The 27,506-nt window shown below is 39.7% G+C and overlaps 1 protein-coding gene across 2 annotated transcripts in view; it reads right to left on the minus strand.

Moving 5' to 3' along the window:
• Nucleotides 1–26,107, minus strand: part of cpda (carboxypeptidase D, a) — a 57,744-nt gene extending 31,637 nt beyond the window's left edge. The window contains exons 1-5 of one of the 2 annotated variants that reach the window (XM_072589772.1): nucleotides 25,471–26,107; nucleotides 21,012–21,269; nucleotides 5,602–5,744; nucleotides 1,812–1,981; nucleotides 375–721 (exon numbers count right to left, since the gene is read on the minus strand). In XM_072589772.1, the coding sequence (XP_072445873.1) occupies nucleotides 375–721; nucleotides 1,812–1,981; nucleotides 5,602–5,744; nucleotides 21,012–21,269; nucleotides 25,471–26,068 (1,516 nt within the window). In that variant the 5' untranslated portion in view covers nucleotides 26,069–26,107. The remainder of the gene's footprint in view (nucleotides 1–374; nucleotides 722–1,811; nucleotides 1,982–5,601; nucleotides 5,745–21,011; nucleotides 21,270–25,470) is intronic. The other variant, XM_072589771.1, reaches the window with a different exon arrangement.
• Between the last annotated feature and the right edge of the window lie 1,399 nt (nucleotides 26,108–27,506).

The raw sequence follows: 27,506 nt of genomic DNA on the forward strand, positions 1-27,506 counted from the left end.
AAGCGAGGACTGCAGATGTTCGAGATTAGAGTCAAGAGTGTGGTCCTGGAAAAGCGCAGCAGGTCAGGCAGCATCAGAGGAACAGGAGAAAAAAAAAGAAAATAAAAAAAATTCAATATTTCGGGCATAAGCCCTTCACCATTCCTGATTAAGGGCTTATGCCCGAAACATTAATTTTCCTGCTCCTTGGACGCTGCCTGACCTACTGTCCTTTTCCAGCACCACACTCTTGACTAATTTAAAAGTAGTGCAGGCCTATGACTTGTTACCAACTGGTTTTGCTGTTGGAATAGCAGTTTGCCTTTTTTAACAGCACTCAGATTTGCAATCAAGACCCATTTAAATCAAACTTTACTATATTTTTGCAACTGTACCCATTTCATGAGTGCCTGGATTGTCAGATATTTCCATGACGTATAAATTCCTTTGCTCCACAGATTTGCCAACTGTATACAGTCTTGTGATCGCTGGATACTCCGTGGAGTACTTCCTGAGGAGGATCTCCATATCAGCATAATTATGGTGCCTGAAGTTAGAAGGTTCAATGGCTCTGGATTGATGGTAGTCTTCCATTTCTGATACATTTTGTGCCCTGTATACAGTAGAGGTAGGCGTCTCAATGGTACGATTATCTACAGATCCTAGATGGTGAAGCGTGAAATTAAATTGTGTGGCTGGGCCCTCAAGCACCTCCATGTTATAGATGGTAACAGGCAAGTATCTGTGAAAATATAAGCAATATTGCAGGCATTCGTCAATTTAAATTAATGACAATTACCTTGCATTATCCCATTTCCAAAAAGTAACCGTAAGATCAAATTTTTATTTCCTTTATTTTTGAACTGTGGATTAAAAGAGATTATATTTTAAACCAAGGAGATTATGCAAGAGATGGCTACAGTTCTAAAAACCATGTTTACTGGAGTAGATTGGCATGTGGCTTTTTTCTGGAAAAGAACACACCAAAACAAATAGAACGCAGCTGATGCTCACCGATCCTCACTGATCTGGGGGACAATTGCTTGACAACAATCTTTGGATTTACTCATGATCAGGTGAATATGATTTGTGCAGCAGAAAACATCTAGCCTACAAAGAGAAAGCATCAAAAATCTGTCTCTTTCCTGTGTGGAGGCAGTCTCCAGTAACAGCTAACAGGTTTTCACTAACAATGCAATGCAAATTCTCTTCTTAAAAGAAAAAACAGCAAATCCTTAAAGACTTTGAAAGGAGCAAATTCTGAAGTAGTAAACAAGAGACAGCAAACCACCTTGTGGCAAAGCACAATGATGAGGGAACCGAAAGAAAAATTTAAACTTCTGTGGTTTGGATTGGTATTATCAAACTATTTCACTTCTGTGTTTTTTATACCCATAACAACTATATCTTGTGCCTGTTTATGTAGGAGGAATTCAAGAAGAGGTAGAGTTTAAGCTATATAATTACAAGACAGCAATTCCCATTTTCTTTTTTTACCACTGGTTAAAAGACAAATTTTTCATTCTAGTGTTACAGGTACAGAAAACTATTGAGTGTTTTAACTGGTGTTAATCAGACAGTAAATTGGTAATTTCAATATCTCGACTGTTTGCCATTTGTGACGACACTGTGGTATGATCAAGAAGTACCCAGTGGGTCATGATAGCAATCAAACAAAAAAATAACCACGACTTGAAATACAGTCTCGGTTTCCATTACCTTTCAGTGGCAGTTATGGTTGGACAATAAACGCTCTCATAACAAGTCTAGCTTTGTTTGGCTTACGCCTTTTGGATAAAAAGAATCATTTGCCTGGCTTTCGCTTTTCTTACCCTTCTGCAACAACTGTTACATTGTAAGTCCCTGGTACAAGCAGTCTGTGAAAATCGCCAAATTTGCCAGTTGTAATATTATGATCAATGCCAGCGACTATAATTGTTGCCTGAGAAATCCCCAAGCCAAGTTGAGCATCTGTGACAAATCCTGCAATGCCAATATGAACCTGCAAAATACAAGTTAAAAAATAAAACTTCTAATTATGGCTCTCATTGGATAGATATGATACATCAAACTGGAGTAAATGTATAAAATACTTCAAAATCCAAAATCATTTAGAACTACATGAATTCTACATGTTCCTTTTTCAGGTGGCATCAAGGATGGAGTTCATATGCCAATTACATTTCTATCTTCCTCAATACTTCAAAAACAGGCTGTGGGTGCTGGGTCAATTGGAACTCTCAGGCTGAGACTGACAAAACAAGGGCAAGATATGGAGTAATGTGGTAAAACGTGCTTCTGAAGGGTCAAGGCATGTATTACTGATTCTATACACAAAACGATAAGACCATAAGACATAGGAGTGGAAGTCGTCCATTCGGCCCATCGAGTCCACTCCGCCATTCAATCATGGCTGCTGGGCACTTCAACTCCACTTACCCGCATTCGCCCCGTAGCCCTTAATTCCCCGAGACAACAAGAATCTATCAATCTCTGCCTTGAAGACATTTAGCGTCCCAGCCTCCATTGCACTCTGCGGCAATGAATGCCACAGGCCCACCACTCTCTGGCTGAAGAAATGTCTCCGCATTGCTGTTCTGAATTTAACCCCTCTAATTCAGAGGCTGTGTCCACGGGTCCTAGTCTCGTCACCTAACGGAAACAATTTCCTAGCATCCACCATTTCCAAGCCATGTATACAATAAATATTAGAATGGCTAATTGATTGCAAGAACATTTTGGGGCATCAGAGAGATGAAAGGCACTACAGAATCAAAAACTTAGCAGAGAACAATGTTTCAGACAGTCATTTGTGCTGTTCCTTTGAAGTACCCATTATGCTTAGTCTCATAGACCCACTTTTTGTCTGCAATCTTGCGCCTCTAAACACTGGCTATCCTGTCCCATATCCTGAAGTCACTAACCATTCTCACCATGATCTTTGTGAAAATTTGATAATGAACCATGCGCCATCAACTTCAATCACAGAATAACTTATTGCACAGAAAGAGACTATTCAGCCCATTTTGTCCAGACCAGCTCTTCAAATGACTACCTCGTGCCAATTTCCTGCTTTTTTTCCCCCCCCCTATATCCTTGCACATGATTTCTATTCAAATAATCATCCAATTGAATGCCATAATTGAACCTGTCTCCACCACACTTTTGTGTAATGCATTCCTTAACTGTAACTATTTGCATTGTGAAAAGTTTTTCTCACATCACATTTGCTCCTTTTGCAATCACTTTAAATCTGTGCCCTCTGGTACATGATGGTTTTCCAGGCAGGAATACTTTCTCATCCACTCTAATCCAAACCACTCAGTTCTGAAAACCTCTTTTAGACTTCTCCTTTCCAAGTAAAACAGTTCCAATACCTTCAATATATCCTTATAACTTCAATTTGATTTTGTGACTTTGCCACATGTATTTTATAGTAAGATTACAACTTACTAAGAAATTTTCTTTTGTCACCATAATACTTCGAATAATTTGAGGAAAAAGAAAGTTTTAGTTCAAAGAGAGCCCAATCCCAAATCAGCTCAATGATGCCAGAGTTGCCACCCATCCATTATCACTTTGCCACCTCCTACAAAGGATGCAACCAACATCGAAGTTGCTGATCCTCAGGCTCTATCTTTGCTGCTGGGCCAATACTCCTCAGCCACTGCTTCATTGACCAAGCACAATCAAAGTCATGTCTCTCACTGCTGGGTCCACCTTACTGATGTTGCCATGATGTCCTTCTGCCGACGGACCAAAAGAACAATGAAGCCATAAATCCTCAAGCTCCATCTTCTGCTGCCAGGTCTACCTTGTCGACATCACCTCTGTCAATATAGCAACTGCTGATTCCAGGTCCTGTGCTTGCTCGAGAAAAGTAGGGGATCAATCGAGGTCTCTGCTGAGTCTACAGTAGATCTGCCTAAGGTCTGTGCCCTGGGCCTGGCTCAAGGTCCATGTGCTAGGCTCCTGCCACCATCTTGGGACTTCCCATCCATGGAAACCTCCTTTTAAGTCACACACTCTCCAACATGTTCACACTTTGCCTCTAATATGGTGCCCAGAACTATATACAACACCCCAAAAGGTCAAACAAGTGTCTTATAAGTTCAACATCACTTCCTTGCTCTTGCAGTTTATTCCCCTATTTATAAAATAGGATATTATTTTATTAAAATATGGTCAGCCTGCCCCACCACATTCAGTGATCGGTTCACGTAGACATCCATCTCCTTCTGCTCCTGAACCCCTTTTAGAACTGCATACTCTATTTTATATTGCCTTTCAACATTCTTCCTTTGAAAATGTATCACCTTAAGCTCCTCTGCATTGAACCTTTGACACCTATCCACCCATTCCAACAACTTGTCTCATGCCTTTTTGGGCTTCTCCTTTTGGAAATCATTTAAAGAAATTGAAAGTTTGAGCACAAATTGAAAACTTACTCTGGGAGAATGAATGTTTTTCAAACTGAGTCATCCATTGCCACCTTTTGTTTCCAGTCAGCAAGTCAGTTTTACTTCTATACCATGATTTGCTCTTAATTCCAAGAACTTCCATTTTCTTAACAAGCTTTCAATACGGCACTTTATGTAAAGCTTCGCAAAAGTCCTCATCTCTATATTCTGCGACTATTAATTTACGTCTACCATTATTTCAATTAACTGAATCAAGTTAGCCATAAGTGACTCGTCATTAATAAATCATTGCTGATGCGCCTTAATTTACCCATGCCTTTTCAAATGCAACAGCATTTGATCTTTAATAGCTTATAACAGGTTCCCAGTCAGTGATATTGGTCTGATGAAGCCTGTAGTTTCCTCTTTTGTAACTCCTCTCCTTTGTCAATTGTTACGTACAGAACAACCGTGGTTATCCAAACATCAACTACCCGAATTTTGGATTATACAAACAAGATCAAAGTGCCGTAAAAACGTTATCTGAACAACCAGTTATCAGAACAAAAACACTCCCAGCCCATCTCATTCAGATAATCAAGAATGTTCTGTAATCCTCCAGACCTCCTGCATGGGACAGTAACCAATGAGGATTAAAAAGAAATGACGACCAATACTTCAGATATTACGGATTTTCAGCAACTCAAGATGACCAGGTGACTTACCAACATTAAGCAGTACAAATCTTAAATCGTCCTATATATCAACAAACTTTTTATTATTAAACTAAATTCCCAATTTTACGGTAAACATTAAATCATTCCACTCCTTATAACTACTTAAACTTTTGCAATGTTCTCTACTTTTCAATGACTATTTCCCATTGGGTCCAATTTTTTTCTTGGCTAATTGTTTACACTTTGTCTCTTAAGGTTCAATCTAACATGACCTCCTATGTCAACTCCTCCTGCACTTTAGCATTATTGTTCATTACCACCTGGATCATCTTAAAACACCTTTTACTTGCTTCACCAGCCAGGTTGCATCAACTATGGTTACACCTTGTCCCTTCAATGAAGTACTTCGTACTTGCACCCTACGCGCATGCCCCTACATTGCTCTACAACTGCCTTTCCCAAATTTTTGTGGTCAATTTCTTTTTAGATGAATTACATATGAACTTAAATATGGTCTTTTTCTCATCATGTTCCCTTAAAAGTACCTGTTCCATTAGGTTTAAAAGAGATTCACGATTTTTCTCCCATTCTTCACCAAGGTTAGAGGCCATTGGATGTTTGCAGCAGGTCAGTTCCAGTGTGATTTCAAAACAGTCTCCCTGCAAGTAATTGTAGTCTTGCATCCCACCTGGAAAAAATCAGCAAAATAACATGTCACTTAAAGAACAGACTTACTGAATAGTATTTTACCTTGCATTCATCATGCACTTTCGAAGTATATCTAAAAGTTCTACTTCCACCCATTTCAATGTGACCAAGTCATCACTCCATTTTTAAGTGTCAAGTACAACTTCCTGACTGTATGTTTGCCATTTTGAACAGTTCCAGTGTTGACTCAGTCATGTGGATAGCAACCAGCAGAGACTGCTAATAGATTTATTCCTAAAGCCAAAGTAAAAAAAACACTTCTAATTGGTGTATCTGCAATTTGCCTATTTAAAAAAAAAGATTGTGTTTTCAAGTGTAGAAAATAAACAAGTATCAATAAATCAAGCATCTAACCAGCTCATCAAACCAATTGAAGATCTGAGATTTAATGTTTGTTTCAATACTTGAAAACAATTTTTTTTGAAATAGGCAAATTGCAGGGTGCACCAAATAGATTTAAGGAACATTGAGTTTTCAACTTGGTTAATTCCTAAAATACAGATTGCAAAGTCCTCTAAGCAAACTTTCTAGCATATTTTCTCAAACCTTCAAAAGACCACTGATCAAACATTTTAAGTTGACATTTGCCACAAGAAACTGTGCGAACATAATGGTAAAATGTGACAATAACTATAAACTCTTGCAGTGTTAACAGCAGCTAGAAACAGATTTCTCACCAAGATCATGATCTTTAGCTAGAGAAACACTGGAGTTGAAAAGGAAACTTCCAGCAATTAATGAGATAAATAACTGAACACAAAAATAAAGCCTGATATCCAGAGATTATTTTTCATACAAGGAAAAACATATGGAACACACTTCTAGACAGAATGGAAGAGGCAACAATATGGACATTATCTTAGAACTAAGCGAGAGAAATCTGGAATCTTTCTGGATGAATGAATTAATGTTATCTTCATTAAAAATTCATTTGTGAACTCTATGCTCACAAACTGTTGGTTCTGATGACTTCCTGGTTCAATAAATGATTTACAGTTGATTCTTGTAACAATTGTTGTAATTGTCTACCGGAGCTGCTTTTCAGCTGAAGCAATAAATCTCTACTTTGTGGGGGGAATACAAGGTGGCGGCGATCTAGGAAGATCGCATTGCAGAGCTCTGCACTGCATCGCAAGCAGGACAAAGTCCTCGCCTGCCCTACCTGGACCACCGTGATATCCAGGGACACTGGAAAGGTCTTGGAGTCCCAGGAAACTTAAACTTACCTCCGTTTTTGTTGTTCAGGGATGCCGAAGGAGGGAAGAGGAGCGTCCGAGGCATGGCCCAAGGCCCAGCCTGCAGGACACTTGACTCTACTTCTTACCAGGCCCTGCTGAAGGAGCTCACGAAATCTTGAGAGATTTCAGGGAAGCAGATAGAGGAGAAGCTGGCTCCAATCTCTATCATCCTGCAGAAGCATGAACAGTAGATGGGAGAACTGGAGAAAAAGGACGGATGAGGTAGAACAGTTGCAGTAGTGGAAATGGATACCGGTTCCTCCAAGGATAGGATCCATGTCCTGGAGACGCTGGTCCGTAATTTGCTTGACCACGATGATGACATCGAGAATTGGGGCTGGAGAAAAAATATTTGCATTGTCGGTCTGCAGGAAGGTAAGCAGCCAGCGGAATTTATTAAGGACTGGTTGCCAGACTTCCTTAATTTGAAGGCTGGAATGAGAGGCTTGAAGGTCGAGAGGACTGACTAGGTCACAGCACGGAGATCGGGTCTGGACCAAGTCCTTGTCCTATCTTGGCACGGTTTCATTACAGAGATAAGGAGAGAATCGTAGAAACTTCCAGAATCCAGGGGAAGGATCCGAAGACCCTAGTTTCCGAGGGCTCGGAGATCATGTTCTTCCAGGAATTCCTTTCCAGATCACCGCTGCTGAGAAGGTCCTATGATGGCGTCAAGAGAACATGGAGGGAGCTCGGGATCCAGTACTGAGGGGTATCCGGCGGTGCTTCAGATCACCTTAGATGGATCTGCACATCTCCTTGGCTCAGAGAAGGCAAAAGACTTTGTGGACAAATTAACGTACTCTGAACAATTCAGTATTTACAAACAGTGGTGTGATGTCTGTTTCTCTTGGGGAGGGGGAAAAAAAAGTCAAGTCAGGACTTTGTTTTTTTTAAATTGGTAATAATCTGGTCTAAACTACGTTTGGCATCAGTTGAGATGTGTACTTTCAATTTTTAAGTTGTACCAAAGGATGGGTACCTTTATTTTCCAAAATTTCTTTATTCATATTGTTATTTCATAGTGTATTTTTGAATTGTATTGTTTTGTATTTGCTGTAATATTTAAAAATCTATTTTCCAATAAAAATATAGTTAAAAATAAATCTCTACATTCTATACTCAAATCATTTCTAGGTTAAAATACTTGATCCGCTTTAGAACTAATGTATAACATTATCTGACTAAATCTATTAGTTGCTGAAGTAAATCATTTGTACCTTGGTCAAATTCATAAACAAAACACATGAAACATTTAAAATACAGTTCAAGGTAAGTGCATGAAGTGAAGTGAAAACTTTTATAAAACAGATCAGATAAATGTCATAACACCCAAAGTATGTGCCACAGAAGTACCCAGACCCAGTTAGTAATAACTACAATCCTCAAGTTTAATGGGCTTTAAACATTAAAAACACAAACATACATGCCAAAGATTACATTCCATTATTTTAGCTGAATATACAATTGATCAGAGAAACTTACAGATGCCAAACCACAGATTCTTTCAACAGGAGTATTATTGATAATTAACTAGGGAATGGTAAAAATAATTTTATGCTTGTTCAACAATTCAGTGAACCAGAACTAGCTATCATAGGTGGAATTCCATTATACTTTCAGTCCATGATGCAGTCTCATTACTATGTTTCGTAGAGTTTAGTAATTATGTCACGACTGGGGGCTTTTTTCTCATCCTTTAAACAAATAACAACTGGTCATTCCCTGTTTGCGGGATTTTGTTAATACAAATCGCCGAACACATTTACCAACATGTGTCAGCCAAGGTCACTGCAAATTATGAACTTACATATAATAGAGCCACAGGACTTGAAGCAAAGAGTCTGTTGCAAAGGAGAAGCAAATTTTTAATCGTTTGGTTCAGGTCTGTTGAAACGGAGGATAACTTTCAAAGTAAATTGACAGGTACTACAAAACATATTGAAGTAATAAACTTAATTCAGTGCTATACATGAAGCTGCACATGAAATGTTTCATATAACTTAGAATACTATGGTCATCCACAGCTTAACCATATTAAGTATGAAGCATGCAGAAATTTTTAAATACGGTAAGCTGCTTGACCCAAAGTATTGAAACTAAGATCAAAGGATGTCACTATGCATTGGTCAACAATTCCCAAACATTATGTATGAGCTAATGGAGACAAATATAGTGCAAAAGAAAATAGTGATTTTAAAACAATTCTAAACAATATATCGTCTTGACATTTATTGTGATTCTCCATTCCAGGACTTTCATGTCCTATGTGATTTTAAATGTATTGGATAGAAACCTGCTGCCAGACACATGACAGTCAATTTCTTAGTTAACTAAAAAGTCAATTGTACAATTTATCTTGCCTTATTCTCACCCACCAGATTCCTTCAGGAACAATGTGGGATAAGTATGTAACTTCTTCTAAAACACTTCAAGGTGAATCGCTAAGTATGGGAACGAATCACAACAATGAAAATATTGTTCACCACCATAATGCAGACAACTATGTCTAGCCTTCACACTTAGCATAAAAATTAGTTGGCATTATGTGGTTGCACACTGATAATTAGGAGCTGAATCAAAAGCATCAGTTCATAAATTTTGCTGAGGCATAACTGAAAAAACAATGCAAGATTACATGTTTGGTTATAGCTTAATCACAAATAACAATGCAATTTGCCTCTCTGAACATCAACATAAAGAAAGTTTACAGAATTTTGTTATCTAGAACCAAAGTATCTGAAAATAGAAATCAGTTGGCTCTCCACTGATCAAACTTGAACAGGCTGACCAGCTCTGTGTAATCTATTTCAATTTGCTTTTGCTTCAATTAGTTGCTCATTTAACCAGGTACAGAGTTCATACTTTCTATTCTAATAGTCATCCAGTCAGCTTCCTTAGTTCACACTTCAGCTCAACTAAAAAGAGCCAAAACATTCTGTCTATATTCTATTTAAGCCCTAGACATCACTCACTCTTGCTGATATGGATCTTGGCCCACACGTTGGAAGTTTAAACATTTCTTCAATTTTAACCCCTGCAATGGACTTGCCTGTACTCAAACAAACAGTCAGTGCTACAAAATTCCTTCTATAACTTCCATTCTTCTCGACTTACTTTGTGTTGCTAAAAACCTTATTTCCTGTCTTTCTAAAAGCACCAATTCACACCAAGATCAATAAACAGAGTCTTTTGTATCTTCCTCAAAGCCAGTCTGCTTGCATTAACTTTGTGCAAAGATACATAACAAGTCAAGTTTGGGAAAAGCAGGAAAGAGGGCATCACTATTAACCCAGTAATATTCATCCTATGCAGAGTTATGTATCTACAATAGCTAAAATATTTTGTAACATTGACACTTGCACAGTTTGAGTACATTGAGTCTCTAATCTAATAGAGAGTCATCGAACATGGAAACAGACCCTTCGGTCCAACTTGTCCACATTGACCAGACGTTCCAATCTAACCTAGTTGCAGTTGCCAACACTTGACCAATATCCCTCTAAACATTTCCTTTTAGTGTACCCGACCAGATGCCTTTTAAATGTTGTAATTGTATCCACCTCTACCGCTTCTTCTCAATGACTAATTTGTTATTGCCACATATACACAAGTACAGTGAAAAGGTTTGTTTTGCATGCAATACAGGTAGATCATAAACACAAAAATCAAGGTAATTTAAGAGTAAGAAATACAATTTTTTTTTCTGGCAGCTCATTCCATGCGTGAACGATCCTCTGCATGAAAAAAAAAGTTACCCTTCAGGTCCTTTTTAAAAATCTTACTCCTCACCTTAAACCTAGGCCCTCAAGTTTTGGACTCCTCTACTTTTGGGAAAAGACCTTAGTTATTTCACCCTATCCATGCCCCACCACCTCTGAAACTTCCAGGGAAAAAAGCCCAGTCTATTCAGTTTCAATGCAAGACTCAAACTCTATAGCCCTGGCAACATCGTTGTAAATCTTCCCTCCAATTTCAAGTTTAATATCCATTCCATTGAAGGATGACCAGAATTTTATGCAGTACTCTAAAAGTGGCCTCACTGATGTCCCAACTCCTATACGCAATGCTCTGACCAATGAAGACAAATGTCAAAAGTCTTCTTCACAACACTATCTACCTGTGCCTCTATTTTCAAAGACCTTACCAAAATGCAACATTTATCCAAGTTAAGTTTCATCTGCCACTCAGTACATTGGCACATCTGATCAGCGCCCTGCTGTACTCTGAGATAATCTTCTCCACTGCCCATTACACCAATTTTGGCATCATTTGCAAACTTTCTGAACATATCACCTATATTTGTATCCAAATAGTTTATATACACAACAAAAAAGTGGACTCAGCACCGAACCTTGCAGCACACCACTGGTTCTAGGCCTTCAGTCCAAAAAGCAACCCCCCACCATCACCCTCTGTCTCCAACCTTCAAGCCAATTGGCTAGCTCCCCCTTGAGACCATGTGATCTAACATGACAAGCTTCCCTGCAGAACCATGTCAAACAAGTTACTGAAGTCCATATAGGCAACGTTTACCATTCTGCATTTACCAATCCTGTCACCTCTTCAAAAAAAAAACTCATTCAAGTTAGAGACAATTTCACAGACACAAAGCCATGTTAACTATCCCTAACCAGTCCTTACCTTTCCAAACACATGGAAATTCTTCAGAATGACCTCCAACAACTTCCCCACCACAGCTGTAAGGCTCACTGGTCTATAGCTCCCTGGCTTTACATTACAGCCTCTTTCGAATAATGGCATCACATTAGCCAACCTCCAGTCTTCCACCATTTCACCCATGTTTCTATTGCTCAACTATCTAAACATATTCCAAAGTTTTACACTCCATGAAAATGTTCTTTCAAATTACTTTTGGGGAACAACCAGTGACAGCTTATTAATGACGCATGCTACAGGTACCCTTCAAAGTCCAACAGGTTTATTTGGAAGCACTAGATTTTGAAGTGCTGTTTCTTCATCAGGTGGTTGCTGAGCAGAATCATTTGACAATTTATAACAACAGGATGTTGTTATAAATTCTGTGCCAAATGATTCTGCTCCACAACCACCTGGCGCAGCGGGGCTTTGAAAGCTAATGCCTCCAAATAAACCTGTTGGACTATTAGCTGGTGTTGAGATTTTTAACTTTGGTCTAGGGTGGACAACACCAGTACCTCCAATTCAATGTTAAATGCAGCCTACTTAATTGATATATAGTACCAAATAACAGGACTGAGTCAGTCTTGCATGCGAGTCAGTAAGTATGCAGTGTCAATCCAACACTAGGTACTCCTTACAAGATCTTAGATGCCTTACGCGAGTCTAAAATTTCAAAAGAGCCTTCCTTCACACCCATTCTCTTAAGTGTAGAAATTATAAATAAGACTTCAGCTCAATGACAGTTTACTAACCAACATGTTTCATCTGCAAAGGAAATTCATTCCAACTACAAGTCAAAAATAGGACAATATTGATTGGGGGTGGGGAAAGAGGTTAATAGCAATCACTGTTCACTTGTGAGAACTATTCCAACTTAAGTAATAACGTTTACTTTAAGGCACCAGAGCATTAGGCATTTCGAGAACACTAGCGGTTTATACTACATTATGGGCATCAAAGCCAGCAGCATTTGTCTAGTTCAGTGTATAGTCAAACATTTTTCAAATACACAAGAAATAGATTCTGCAGCAAATCACAGTAAAACTGCAATTTATTAAATAGAAGTATCAAAGCTAACTAAAGCAACTAAATTCAGTTGTAGATTTTTTTAAAATTAAAGGAACAAGTTAATTGCTCTCAAATTAGAAGGGATAGCTTCTTAAAAATTGTTTTAATTCAAAAACTGTCCAAGAAGATAATATATGTTTCTAATAAAGTGGTCACTTTGAAAAAAGTGTTGGAAGTTAACATTAGCTAAAAGGCTTGACAAAGACTTGTGTAGCATTTTTGATTTTTTATTTGCCTCAAAAAAAGGGCTTTGGGCATAAGTAAATTATACAAAAGCACAGAAGGAAGCCAGCCAGCAATACCTACTTCAACTCTGCAAAGCCAATCCAGGTACTCCCACTCCTCTGTCCTATTCCTATTGTCCTAGAACTCTTTTCCCTTGTGGTGCTTACTCAACTCTCCTTTGAAAGTATTAGTTGAATACCCCTCCATCACACTCAAGTAGTGAACTCTAGACAGTACCTACTTGCTATTCTTTCATCACATCATTGCTGGTAATCACTAAATCTGTTTGCTCTGATTCTCAGCCCTTCTGCAAATGGGAACCGTTTCTCCATATCTATCCTGCTTAGATCCCTGAGGATTCTCAAGACCTGTATCAAATTTTCAATGTTTGTTCAAAATGTCGTCCCATTTGCCACTTTGGAAGTAGATTTTTAAAGAGATCTATTTTCTACTATTGAGGTACTTACTTTAATTTCCAACAATATGTGTAATGCTCAAAGTTTAAGCATTTTAGAGAAAGTATTCATACAACAGGAGACCACTTCAATTTCTTGCTACACCGACTCAGCCACTTCCAAGACAAAAATATGGCAGAAGATATTGAAACTGAGGTTTAATATTCTTTCAGCACAGGACTAAATTTATTTTGTTCATTCCCTAGATATCTCCCTACCTATTCTATGCATTAGAAGCTTAGTGTCTTTTCCAGAGGGGAGGGGATGGATTTTCAAGACAAGGAGGACACATTAAGGTGAGATGGGAAAGATTTGAGAGAAAAGAGGGGCTATAAAAAATTAACAATTTCCACCATTAACCTTCATTTCCAAATGCGCTATTAATCTAGAGGTTAAATCAGTATTAAATGTTTAGAGTTCAGCATGAACAGGAAAAAGAAGAAAATCAGTTGGTATGAAATAGGATGTGAACTTTTTGCAGACTTAAAACTTTAATTTTTTGTAGTATGTGTATGCAGCTGCACCAGAGTCTTGGGGAAATTAATCTAAATCATTAATAAATTTGGTCAGTAAGCTGAGTGTCTCACCTCTCCCAAACTTGCACATTTTTGAAAATAAGGACAGGTTTAGAGTTTCAGGCCATGGTACATGGTGTTCCCAAATGGATGGTGCCAAGAGAAAGATAAATTAGAACTAGCAATTGAGTAACCCCAAGAATGGCTTTGAAAGCCTAAGTTTTTGAACACATTGGTAGGCAGAGGAGGTAAAACCAATTCTAAATTTCTAGATTTAGACAATAGTTTTTAATTCATAGATGCTAATAGCATTGATTTCCATTAAGTAAAATATTAAAAGAACTTAGAATAAGCCAGAACTTAGAACTGCGAAAAGCACCACCATAGGAGTAACGGAAGTGAGCAACAAGATGAAAGGTTAAAAAAAAAGATAAAACAACATTTATTATTTTGAGGTGTGCCTTTTAGATCGTTATCCAGGAGTATGAGTGAGATTCCTGGTTTTGGGCACAGCGATAATTTTCTATGAGTTCGAAATTCAGCCAAGAATCAGAGAATGGTCAAGATTTATATGACAGAAAAGAGATTACAAAAATCAGCTGTAATACTATCAGACATTGGAAAGATTTATTTGAATCCAGAGAATGAGGCAAAAAATATCTACAGTAAAGAATGGTTAAATGAATATGGAAAAGTTGCTTTTCTAGAGACAAGGAATTATTTAGATTAAAACATTTTCACTGCTTTGGGTAAAGGTCACAAAAGAGATCAAGATGACAATAACGGAAATATGAGTCAAAGGATTAAATAAATTAGGTGCTGTCAGTATAATGGATATTGGGAGTGCCAATGTAATATTTCTCTAGGACTCGGAGGTGCCTGCTAGCCACAGTCCACATCTTTGATGTGCACAGAAGGGCAAATAACAGCACTGTCCTATAGACTTTGAGCTTGGTGATGGGTTGGAGATCTATGACATCAAACACTTTGCTCCTCAGCTGGCTGAAGACTGCACTAGCAGAGTGGAGCAGATGTTCAATTTCATCATCAACTTCTGCCCTCCTTGAAAGAAATGAGAATTGATCTGTGGCTCACCATGGATCTTGATAGTTGGGAGATATCACTACAAAGGAGGAGTAGGCAGGCAGAGGACCATTGCCTTCAGGATATTTAACCTAAGGCCCATTCTCTCTCAGGCCTCCTTGAGTGCCAATGGTTCAGAGGTCAGTTTTTGAGTGTATTTACACCCAAGTATCACCACCGTACTGCAGCTTAATGTTGAAGATTGGTGTGGTCTTGGTTTTGGAAAGAGTGATGCAAACCAAACAATTTCAGGTTTGTTGTGAAGAGAAGCTATGCCAGTAGCTAGCTTCAACCAATACCTGTACAAAATCCTACAAATTAAACTGTAGAATAGGCATTCCAAAATCCCTTCTCAAGCCAACACAGAGGCACCGGTCAGTCAGCTGCATTCAACTGTGCAGTATGCTTGCCTGATTGAAGATTTCCAAAACAAGTTCACTACTCAGTTTTATCACAGCAAGCAGTTAATTTGAGTGCAGAGACAACTTCAAAGCCTCTCTGAAATAGTGGAACATCTTCACCAACTCATCAGAGTCTCTTCTCCAAGAACACCCATAAATGAAGCCTAAGTATGGAAAAATGCTCAGATTGGCATCTGAAATGGCCTGTGAAAACTAAGTATCTCAATAACTCATCTCTTCAAACACCACCTGCCTCATCTGTGGCAGGGTTTTCAGATCCTGTATTGGATAGCTTATTTACCTCCAAACCAATAATTCTGAAGATTACATTTTTCCAATGCAGAAAATGACCATCGATTTCATTACAGGTTAATCAAAGTTAGAGCTGTGGTAACAATTAACTTCTGATAGCTCCACTTAAACTCTGAAGTTTCTGTACCTATCCAGCGATCAAAGCAGATTAGCTAGATTTTTCGTGCTTCCTTAAGTTCCAACTGATACTCCAGTATTTCAGCTACAAATGACCCATGGTTCCTCATTTTCTCTCTCCATCCCTTCCTGAATTATGTTTGCTACTTTCCAATAAAGGACAATTCTAAAAGTAAATTTTGCAAGATGAAAAGCATTATACCTATTTCTGTAGCGACCTCAAAAGTTTAAGATGTGGCAATAGATTCAGGAGATTTGTTAGCTTTTAGCCCAGTTTATTTCCCCAGTTGTTTCTTCAAATTTCTTAATTCACCAGGTCCTTGGTTCTCCAATAAACTTTTGGGATTGTTTTGTTTTCAAACACAAAACAATGTTCATGACTTTGCCATTTCCTTACTTCCTTCAAAATGACCCAGGTGTACTTTCAATGCTTGCATCCTTTATACTTGCCTAAAGAAGCTTTGACAATATGTTCGTGTTTCTTACTAGCTTATCCTCGCTCTATTTCTCCTACTTGGGTTGTTGGTTGGCAAATAATAACTTCAGGGCAGTGTACTCCCCTATTCTTCTTCAAAATGTCCAGTGGAATTCTTTGCGTTAACCAAATGTTCACCAAAAAAAGACACAATGAGCGCTAAGTGGAACGCCAGCATAGAAAGTGATCAATTTTCTAAAGTACTGGAAAAGTTCAGTACTTCAGAAAACATTTGAAAAGAAAAAAAGACAAGTTAAAGCTGTGTGTTCCCTCCCTTACCTTTCAGTTGTGAAATTTTCAATTCTGATAGAAACATACACGGATCAATTTGTCTTTTGTCTTTATAAATGGTAAGTAACTTATCTATTTCCATTTATAGAAATAACAGCAACCTCAAATATAGATTTCCCAAAAATGCATCAAGAATGCTGCCTAAGCACAGAACACACTATACATGTATTTTAAACAGGATATCCTGCAACTGTTATGTGGAAATACAATGACTCAACTTGCCTCAAGTTTTTTTTAAATCTTTGTCCACAATGTACTGTAGATTTGATAATATTTGTTCTCAGATTCTTAAAGTTCATTACACACCAAATTACACAGTTTAGGTGAGGTGTTAGCTCTGAGTTTCAGAAAGTTAATTATTCACTCACAAGGAACAACAAGAACTACATTTAAAAGCAATCTGCTACAATTACAGCAGGAAGATTGATAGGAGTGTAGGTGTGCATAACTTACTGATTACGTTTTAAAGATGTATTTGTACAGTACCTGAGACACCCATGGAATATTCCAAAGGAACTTACGCGTTGAGTTGTAGCCAGTTCTGCTACCCAATTTTAGAACTAATATTTTTGTATGTATTTTTTGAAGTAGAGAGATAAATTTGTACACAAAAATTTAAAGCAAAAAACCTTTCGATTCCTAGAAATTCAAACAGATGGTTGAAAAGACCTTTACTGTTATAAATCACTGCAACAGATGTAGAAGTGACCAGCACATTTGACTCACCAACAATCCAATAAAGCATATCTGGAATTATCCTTTGGTTAGTTTCTTTTGTTCTCTGGAAAAAGTAAGTAAACTGCAGTAAAAAGATATAGACCTATGATAGAAGCGTAGCAAGTTCAATCACAGATTACAAGTGATTAGTAGACTTTTAACAGGAAGTTTAATAACATCACAAATCTGCTAAGAACAGCTCAAGGGTAATTGCTATGTTAGAGCGCTTAGTTACTAACTAAAATATTTTGAAGGTTCAAAATCCTTTAATTTAGGAACTAAATAACTTCTCTGGTAACATTTCGAAATCATTACATTTCTGAATGGTGGGCACACCTCATCCAATGGAATAGGAACTAACCTTCAGGTATTGAATGTTTTATTTCCTTAGAACTTCAAGTTGCCAATTGTTTCTAAGTACTCAATAACACCACGTCAACTCTTGTAGATTAAAGTCAGTGTGCATCATTGGCAATTATTCATGATATAAAGATGCAGAAACTAAAACAAAAAGCATGAAATCTGATTTTTTTGGTTCCTTTTCTCAGAGAGTCTTATGTCTGTTCTATGAGGATTGTGAGAAAACTACATCATATTCTCACCCAAGGAGATGCATACACTTTCCAGCAAGAGTAACTACAGTATTTTACAGGGAGAATGCCACTGTGTGGTATGAATTCTATAACACACTCCTGCTCCTTGTATGCTACCTGATCGGCTGTGCTTTTCCAGCACCACACGTTTTGACTGATCTTCAGCATCTGCAGTCCTCACTTTCTCCCATAACACTCACTCAATTGGGTGAGTTCATTTAAATTCAAAAGGAATGTAATTTCCCAGCTTGTACACTATGCAAAATTTGCAATAATGTCAATTTCCAACATCAGGATCACAAACCAGATCAAACTTGAAGGAATGTTTGCTAGCATTTATGAAGATCCGCTGAAAACAACATGATAATATTGAAAGCATAATATCACAGCCTAAATTTTCCCTTGTTTTATAAAGATATTATGGACTGAAGTACAGTTCTGCTTTCAATTACAGCCTTTTAACACCTCACTTACAGAAATGATAATACTATCAATTTAGACTTTTTTAAAAAACCAAGAGCGATGGTATAACTATCAAAGTAAAATAAACCCTACAATCTCCATCATTTCACCTCAGCTTCCAGGCAACAAATGCCAAAATCAACTGTCCTATTAGTGTCAGTCCCCGAATACCTATTACAGAAAAGAGCAAGAATCTCAAAACAGTGAATAAATTTATCCACTGATCAATTCAGAAAAGGTAGTATGGAACCTATCAAAGTTCCCACAAAGGTCAAGAAATGTATACAAACAACGTTGCTGCATATATGCCTGCATGTATTTTGCACATTGCAAAACATCGATTAAACTGTCTTTTATAATGCAAGCAGCAGGAATACATGTGTGGGAAGCTTGCAGATGACCTAGTAGGTTTCAAAGACAACACTAATAATTGGCTAAATCACCAGCCTGATTTTGTGATTGAATAACTAAAAACACTCAATTCCACCTGATCTGTTGCAGTTGATTCTTTGGATTTTAAAAAAAAATTCTCCAGAACTGCTGTCACCACATCTCTCTACTATTGAATATTTAAATTTTGAGAAGCAAAGGCTTAACAGCCTCCTGGCTTTGCAGCCTTGCAGCTTAGAAAATGCTTTGCTAAATGTTCAGGATAAAGGAAACCATCAAGTGGTCTACTTATAATTGCTCTCACCTGGTTCTGTTAAATGTTTTCACAATACAAACATTCTAGTTTTTCCAATGGATTCTTCAGCTTGCAGAATCATTCATTTTACAAGCTGCACTTCAACAATTATCTGAAAGCACAAGGTCTGTGCTCACTTTACTTTGATGGTACACAGCAGTCTCCCACTTTCTTCTCCACTTATGAAAAGCTAATTACTACACTTGCAAAGTGCAGTTTGAATGAACCATGTCACAAAAAAAACTAGAATTAAATTAATCAAACTCATTTCACACAAGACTTTTAGTACAACTTCTTTATCACCAATCTGAACTGAAATTGAACCAAGAGCATGGTTTGAAATCAGCTGAAAGGACTGTGGCTAATTTATTGTAACATCGAGTTCTTGTTGTACTTGAAAGTATATACAGTCCAGTAAACATTTAGCAACACAACAGATGAAAAAGTGTAGGTGGAACAGAAATCAATGTCTGAAGAGAAAACTAGTGCAGAAGTGCACAATTTAACAGGAGTAACAAGGGGAAAAAAAGATTTCTTCTGTTACAACATACTATGAAATGATTTTAAAGCTTACAATTCTGTGCAGACTACAAGACAGTTCAGTAATTTAATGACATCTCTTCATTGGGAAGGGGAGAAAAGGGAAAAGGCACCCATGATCACTTAAACATGAGTATATGTTTGAGATCTGCTGGCCCTGCAGGAAGATTGGCTCACAAACTCAAATAGGAGAAGATGAAACTACAAGGAACAGTGCAGCATGTGCACTTTTTCCTTTCACATCCAAATCTAGAGATCACAGCACAATCCAAATTGCATTGAGAATTGGATCAATAGAGGCATCTTCAAAGAATTCAGATGCGCTGTAAACTACACAAAAGAACAATTTCAGTCTTTCACCTTGGTTTCAATGCAAAGGTATATGTAAAGTCCTGAAATCACTTCCAGGTTTGAAAGATTTACGTGGACAGCTTAAGTTCAGCACAGGAGATAACTTTCACAAAGCTATTGTGACTTTGCATTAAAGTTGAATAGAATATGGTTTACCAGTTGGTCAATTATCTCCCACTTTCATGGGTTCAAGAGAAAAATATCCCCCAAGAGAACTGCACTATCACGGTCTCTGCACAAAAATGTGCAAAGGTGTCATGACATCATTACTTTAATTGGCAATACATTTCCCTTTCTTGAAAAAAACTATTTCCATTTTGGCAGAAAAGCTCCATGGTGTAAACAGGAAAAAACCTGCTCATTAGACCTAATTAACTGATACTGTTGCACCAGAATCCTGTATGATAACTGACAATCGACCTGTTTGACAAACTTTGATACAAACATAGTGCAAATGAATATCTGTAAATAATGACAATACTTCCAATACTTTTAAATTTTGTCTCTTCCTCAAAGAGCTAGAGTTGTAGTTCCATAGGTACCAGCAACCTTTGAATATCACCGAACTGCCAAAACATGAAAACTAGAAGGCTCTGCAACCACAGGTGTATCATAACCAACCCTAAAACCTGACATTTACACACCTAACAATAAAGTTTGGATAGTGATAAGCAGCAAATTAGCAGTTCCTTTCACATTCCTCACACTACAAAATACAATGTTCCCCTATTCGGTACAGCCCATGTGTACGTTTGACCACTGAAGCTAATAAGCCAGCTTGCTTTGAATAACCCCCTGCCATACCAGCGCTCATGACAATGATCATTAATAAGCAGTGCACTCCAAATAATATGAGAACAGGAAAAGAACAGCATTGGAATAATAACTGTGCTATAGTTATTGTACCTGTCCTATAATAACCAGAAATTTTGGAGTTGAATACATCAGCAAAAACACTTTGTAGCATTGTCCTTTTCCTACAATTACAACTTCAACTGTATCATTAAAATGAAGCACATCAAATAATCCTCTGTAGAAAAATCAGCATTGAACTCACCTGTCACATCGTACCATTTGGCTCCATTTGTAATCCCATCCTCAAAAGTTTCTCCAGGAGGGTCAATGGGGCAATGTGGCTTGCCAGTTTTCATCACCGGATGCTTGGAAGAATAACTTCTTGCTAGGTATTTAAAAACCTCATCATCAGGGCTCTTACTGTAGTATCCCCCTGACTCATGAGTTTCAGAATCGTCATAAGGATAACTGGCAACGACAGACCCACCATGGAGATTCCCAGAAGCCACAAACTTGTTTTCTATAGGAATGAAAAATTATAAAACAACATTTTAAAGAAGTAAATGCACCTTGAAGCAATTGCACTGCCTGCCAGGGAGCATAAAACAAGATGGTTAATTTTAGTGACTCTACTGCTGGACAACAACTACTTTACCAGATAGCACCTTAGTGGGTAAAATGTATTTGCAGTTTGCCTTGTACGTTTTCTCCCCTGGATTTTATGTTTTTCCCCCCTTTTCATTACAATCCACTGGAATTTTTACCTCAAGTATTTTTCTATTATCTTGAAACCATCGTGTACCTCCTATCTGAGGTACACCAGTCATGTAGTGCTTCATCCTGGACATCCAAACTTGCGCAGTCATGTTGATTCAGTAAGAGTCAGACACTCATACCCAAAGTAAACAGCAATAAGAAAGTGTGTTCTCTTCACAAGTAAATTGTCAGAATGATCTAATCTTCATTCAACCTCTTGAAATATCTTTTGCAGTTTTGTTAACTCTTTTACAATCTGAATACCACAGGATTGAAGATATACTGGATTTCATTTTGACTACAATTAAATTTGAATATTTCCACAATTTACTAAAAGCATACAAGTATGTTTTATGAAATTTTAGACAGAGGAGAGGCCATTTTGGATTTGGTGCTCAGCAATGAGCCAGGACAGGTGTCAGATCTCGCGGTGGGAGAACACTTTGGTGACAGTGATCACAACTGCCTCACATTTAGCATAGCCTTGGAGAGTGAAAGGAGCAGTTACCAAAGGAAGATATTTAATTGGGGAAAAGGAAATTATGATGCTATCAGACAGGAGTTGGGAAATACAGACTGGGAGTAATTGTTCCACAGGAAGGGCACAGCAGATATGTGGAGACTATTTAAGGAGCAGTTGTTGCGAGTGATACAGGAATTTGTTCCTCTGGAAGGGGTAAGATTAAGGAACCTTGGATGACAAGAACAGAGGAACTTCTCGTCAAAAGGAAGGCGGCAGCTTACGTAAGGTGGAGGAAGCAAGGATCTAGCATAGCTTTAGAGGATTACAGGCTGGTGAGAAAGGAGCTCAGTGGGATCCCGCAGGGCCCTGCTCTTTGTAGTTTTTATAAATGACTTGGATGAGGTGGTTAGGGGATGCGTTAGTAACCTTGCAGATGACACAAAGGTTGGAGATGTTGTCGATAGTATAGAGGGCTACTGCAGGCTGCTGCAAGACAGAGGTGGGCTGAGAAATGGCAGATGGAGTTCAACCTGGATAAATGTGAAGTGATGCATTTTGGAAGGTCAAACTTGAATACTGAATATAGGATTAAAGACAAGATTCTTGGCAATGTGGAGGAACAGAGGGATCTGGGTGTGTAAGTACATAGATCCCTCAAAGTTGCCACCCAAATGGATAGGGTTGTTAAGAAAGCATATGGCATTTTGGCTTTCATTAACAGGGGAATCGAGTTTAAGAGCAGCGAGGTTTTGCTACAGCTCTACAAGTCCCTGATGAGACCACACTTGGAATATTTTGCCCAGTTCTGGTCGCCCTACTACAGGAAAGATACAGAGGTTTTAGAGAGGGTGCAAAGATGGTTTACCAGGGTGCTGCCTGGACTGGAGGGCTTGCCTTATGAAGAACGGTTGAATAAGCTCAGATTTTTCTCTCTGGAGAGAAGGACGAAGAGAGGAGACCTGATCGAGCTATACAAGATAATGAGTGGAATGGATAGAATCAATAACCAGAGACTTTTCCCCAGGGCAAGATTGACTGGTACGAGGAGTCATAGTTTGAAGATATTAGGAGAAAGGTATAAAGAAGACGTCAGCGGTAGGTTCTTTACACAGAGTTGTGAATGCATGGAATATGTTGCCAGCTATGGTGGTGGAAGTAGAGTCATTGGGGACATTTAAGTGATTGCTGGACATGCACATGGATAGCAGTGAATTGAGAGGTGCGTAGGTTAAGTTACTACATTTTACATGAGGATTAACTTCAACAACACCGCAGGCCAAAGAGCCTGTTCTATGCTGTACCTTTATATGTAGAACCTAGTCTAGGTTGTGAGGATTTGGTTCTTCAAGTCCATTGAGACATGCAGACCTCCAGAATATAATCGCTCTATAACTAGCAGCATGCTTTCACCAATGTTCCTCTCAAGAGTTGACTGTTCAAGCAATCCATAGCAACCTTCAAACTGCCCAAAACTCCATGGCCATCCTGCACACACATGCATAACTTTTTGTCAAGCTCCACTGGCTTCCTGTGCCATAGATAAGAGACTTCAAAAAACCTTTAAGGAATTGTAGATAAATATGCCTACAATCCCATCTGCACTTTTTCTTCTATACTACTTATGCTGCAAGAGACTAACTTGCTGATCCTTACACTATCATGTCCTCTGGAGTTGTCTCCAAAACCTGATTACTTTATACTATTAATACCCTGTTCCTTGATTCCTAAAGACTCAGGGAAAAAAAACTTCAATATCTGGAGTAATACAGTAATGATGAAAGACTACTGCACAAAAACAAAGTAAAATGGACATTCACAATGCAGCACATGATAAAAGCTCAAAGTCCTTTTGTGTATATACCTGATGTGCTATTACATTTTGTTGATACTGTAGAAGAAATTCATGATCACCTTAAGTGGCATTACTTAACTGGGTCACAAAAACAAGTCAACAACTAAAGTTTTGGAATACTCCATGTACTCTTCACAAAAGATGGCACACAGTATGTGCATGTTAAAGGGTAATATCAATGACTGGAGCAAAGTTTATATTCACCTAACTTCACTTTATCAAATTATAAGCCCTTTTTATCTGCAGAGTATATCTCAAGTTGCTAGAGCTTTTCTCATCACTGTTACTCATTCAAAATCCTACTTTTGTCTCTTTGTGATAATAATTTGAGGACTGAATATTTTACACTGCAGTCTGGCATAAATAGAGAGAATAATCCATTCAAAATCTAGATAAACAAAAAACCATCAGCACGCAAATGATAAGATGATGCAAAACTAGAAAAGCAGAGAGAATATAGACAAGCCACATTATAAAGTGCTGACCTAATTTGTCTCATCAGTATTACGTTTCTATAAAATTGTGCAGTTTTTTTAAAAAGAATTCAAAAGGATGTGGATGTTGTGGGTAAACATTAGAGCTACATGTAGGTCAGACCAGGGAATTTCCTTCCTTAATGGACATTAGCAAACAAAGGGCTTCCCCCCCCCACCCCCGACAATCAACAATTGTTTCAGTCGTCACTAGACTTTTAATTCAGATGGTTTTTGAATTAAAACTCTACCATCTGCCTTGGCGGGATTCAACATTGGGACTACAGATTAGTATAGTGATAATGCCACTAAGCCTTCATGTATGCACACCTTCCACCCTCCCATATACTTGAACATTACACTGAATGTGGAAGCTTCAAAGTGTGGCAAACCACTCGTATGTAACTCGGTTGGATGTTTGTCCCATTCAGAGAAATCTAATCTATTGCCTGTATCCTTCAAGATTACTACATATTGGCTTGATGTCAAATTTCTGAGAAGTGTCTCAGACAAATAAAGCAGTCTCTAGGGACGAAGTTGCTACAGTGACCTCAGATTTAACGAGTGACAGCTTCAAATACATGTTTTATATAACATAACTAACAGGATACAGGATGAGGCAGAAAGTGTTTATCTCCACAATTACTGAATAGAAGTGAAAGGAACAGCTGGATAGGTGGTGAGGAGAAAGCGTACCTCAATACTTAAAGGATTAGAGTGAGGAAACACAGAATATAGTATACCTAGTGAAGGACGTTTTGCCCAAAACGTCGATTTTTCTGCTCCTCGGAAGCTGTCACTCCCTCAGTCTAGAGTTACAGAATGGGATAGGGGAAAGGATTTACCACCACGGCAGGAGTCAAGAGTGTGTTGCTGGAAAAGCACAGGTCAGGCTGCATCCGAGGAGCTGACCCCCATGATTCCAGGAGCGTCGGGGGGGGGGGGGGGGGGGGGGGCAGGGGCAGTGTGTGAGGGGTAAGAGCTGACCCTCACAGTGATAGGACTGGGGGAAGGGGTGGGGGGGACGAGTTGGTTCCTACATTTAGAGAAGGGGGGGGGGGGGGGAAGAGAAGAAGGAGGAGACACGGAGGGAGGATGGGGGGGGCGGGAAGGGGTAAGAGTTGGGGGCCCGTGGTTAGCCACCCCCCCCCACACCCCACACACCCCACACACACACCTTTAATCCACTTCTCCATCGCGACAACTTCGGGCACATCCTCCTCGTCCACGTCCACCGCCGCGAACTGATCCCAGAAGCTCCGGTTGAGGTCCCGGTTCCTGGCGTTGTTCCTGCCGCCGTGCTCGCCGGTGCAGTCGCCCTCCACCGACTTCTCGAAGCCGTCGGGGTTCATGCTGGGCATGATGTAGATGTCGGTGGCGTTGACCAGCCGCTCGACCCGCTCGTCCTGGCCGTACCCCTCGAGCAGGTACTGGATCAGGTAGACCAGCACCTGGCGGGACACCGTCTCGTCGCCGTGCATGTTGCCCACGTACTTGAACTTGGGCTTGCCCGGGCTGTCCAGGCCCGGAGTGCTCGAGATCTCCATGACCCAGAGGGAACGGTTCTCGACGCTCTGGCCGATGCTGAAGAGCCTGGCCAGGGAGCCGTGAGCGGCCGCCAGCTCCTTCAGCAGCCCGCTCAGGCTCTCGTAGTTGTAGTAACGGGACGTGTCAATGGCGACCGGAGCCGGCGAGAGGGCGCAAAGCACGGCCAAAACGCCGAGGTAAGCCAGGCACGAAGCCCGCTCGAAACGCCGCCACAGGTCGCTCGCCATCTTCTCGAACCGTCGCCTGAAGCGAAGGAACTGGCCCCGCCCCTACCAGCCACTCACTGGCCACAACCTACCGCGGCTAGCCTGACTGACATCTCATCTAACCATTCGGCTCCCCGATCCCCGCTGGGATCCCATTCTCGTTGGACAAAGGCCCAGGCTGCCACCAGCGGGGCGGGGCCGCACAGCGTTGCGTCATGTTTGGCTGCACCCGCACACGTCCGTCGTTGACGTCAGTGTTTCCCCGCCCCTGCCCCTCCACAAGGTGTTCCCCTCCCTCTCAAACAGGTGGTTTTGATACCCCTGGGTATTGGAGGTCTCAGCTGGAGACTGGGTTTCATTCATCACCCAGGGTTGAGACCCCAGCATGGTTTCTTTCAACATCTTATGGTTCTTATTGCCAAGGGAGGAGGTGGAAGCCAATTCCATCTGTCAATGGATTACAGGATTAAGTTAAGTACCTGGTAAAACCTCAGTTGAGCCAAATATGTGTTCGGAAATCCAGCTCATCAACACACAAGGACCCATGACTGATGTATGTGGAATTCCCTAGATGGATAATCATATTCGTTTGAGAGAGAGTGAGGACTACAGATGAAGAAGATCATAGTCAAAAAGTGTGATGCTGTCAAAGCACAGCAGGTCAGGCAGAATGCGAGGAGCTGGAGAGTTGGCGCTTTGGGCATAAGCCCTTCATCAGGAATATGATGGGCATGTCTAAGAGGGCTGAGAGATAAATGGGAGGTGGGTGGGACTGGGGGGTAAAGTAACTTGGAAGGCGATAGGTAGATGAAGGTGGGGGGGTGATGGTGACAGGTCAGAGCGGAGGGTGGAGTGGATAAGTGGGAAGGAAGATAGACAGATAGGACAGTTCAAGAGGACAATGCTGAGTTGGAGGGTTGGATCTGGGATAAGGTGGGGGGAGGGGCGGTGAGAAAACTGGTGAGATCGACATTGATGCTGTGTGGTTGGAGGGTCCCAAGGCAGAAGATGAGGTGTTCCTCCTCCATGTGTCGGATGGCTTGGATTTGGCAGCAAAGGAGGCCCAGGACTTGCATGTCCTTGGCGGAGGGGAGGGAGAGTTGAAGTGGTCGGCCAGAGGGTGGTGGGGTTTTTGGGTGTGAGTGTCCTGGCGATGTTCCCTGAACCATTCTGCTAGTTGGCGTCTTGTCTCCTCAATGTAGAGGAGACCACTTCAGGAGCAACGGACACTGTAGATGAGGTGGTTGGATGTGCAAACATACTCATTTGCCGGTGATTACCAGCAAAAATGTTTGATAGATGATTATGAGAGATATTGTACTGTTGGTTAATGAAAATTCTAGCTGACAGGCAACCATATGTTTTATGACAACATCTGGCAGAAAATGTCAAAACACCTCTGTCTAAAGAACTGCATCATTTGGATCAAATTATTAGTTGAGAGTATTGAGTTTATGTT

The sequence above is a fragment of the Chiloscyllium punctatum genome, chromosome 19, assembly GCF_047496795.1.
Source record: "Chiloscyllium punctatum isolate Juve2018m chromosome 19, sChiPun1.3, whole genome shotgun sequence".
In the NCBI taxonomy this organism is placed as follows: domain Eukaryota; kingdom Metazoa; phylum Chordata; class Chondrichthyes; order Orectolobiformes; family Hemiscylliidae; genus Chiloscyllium; species Chiloscyllium punctatum.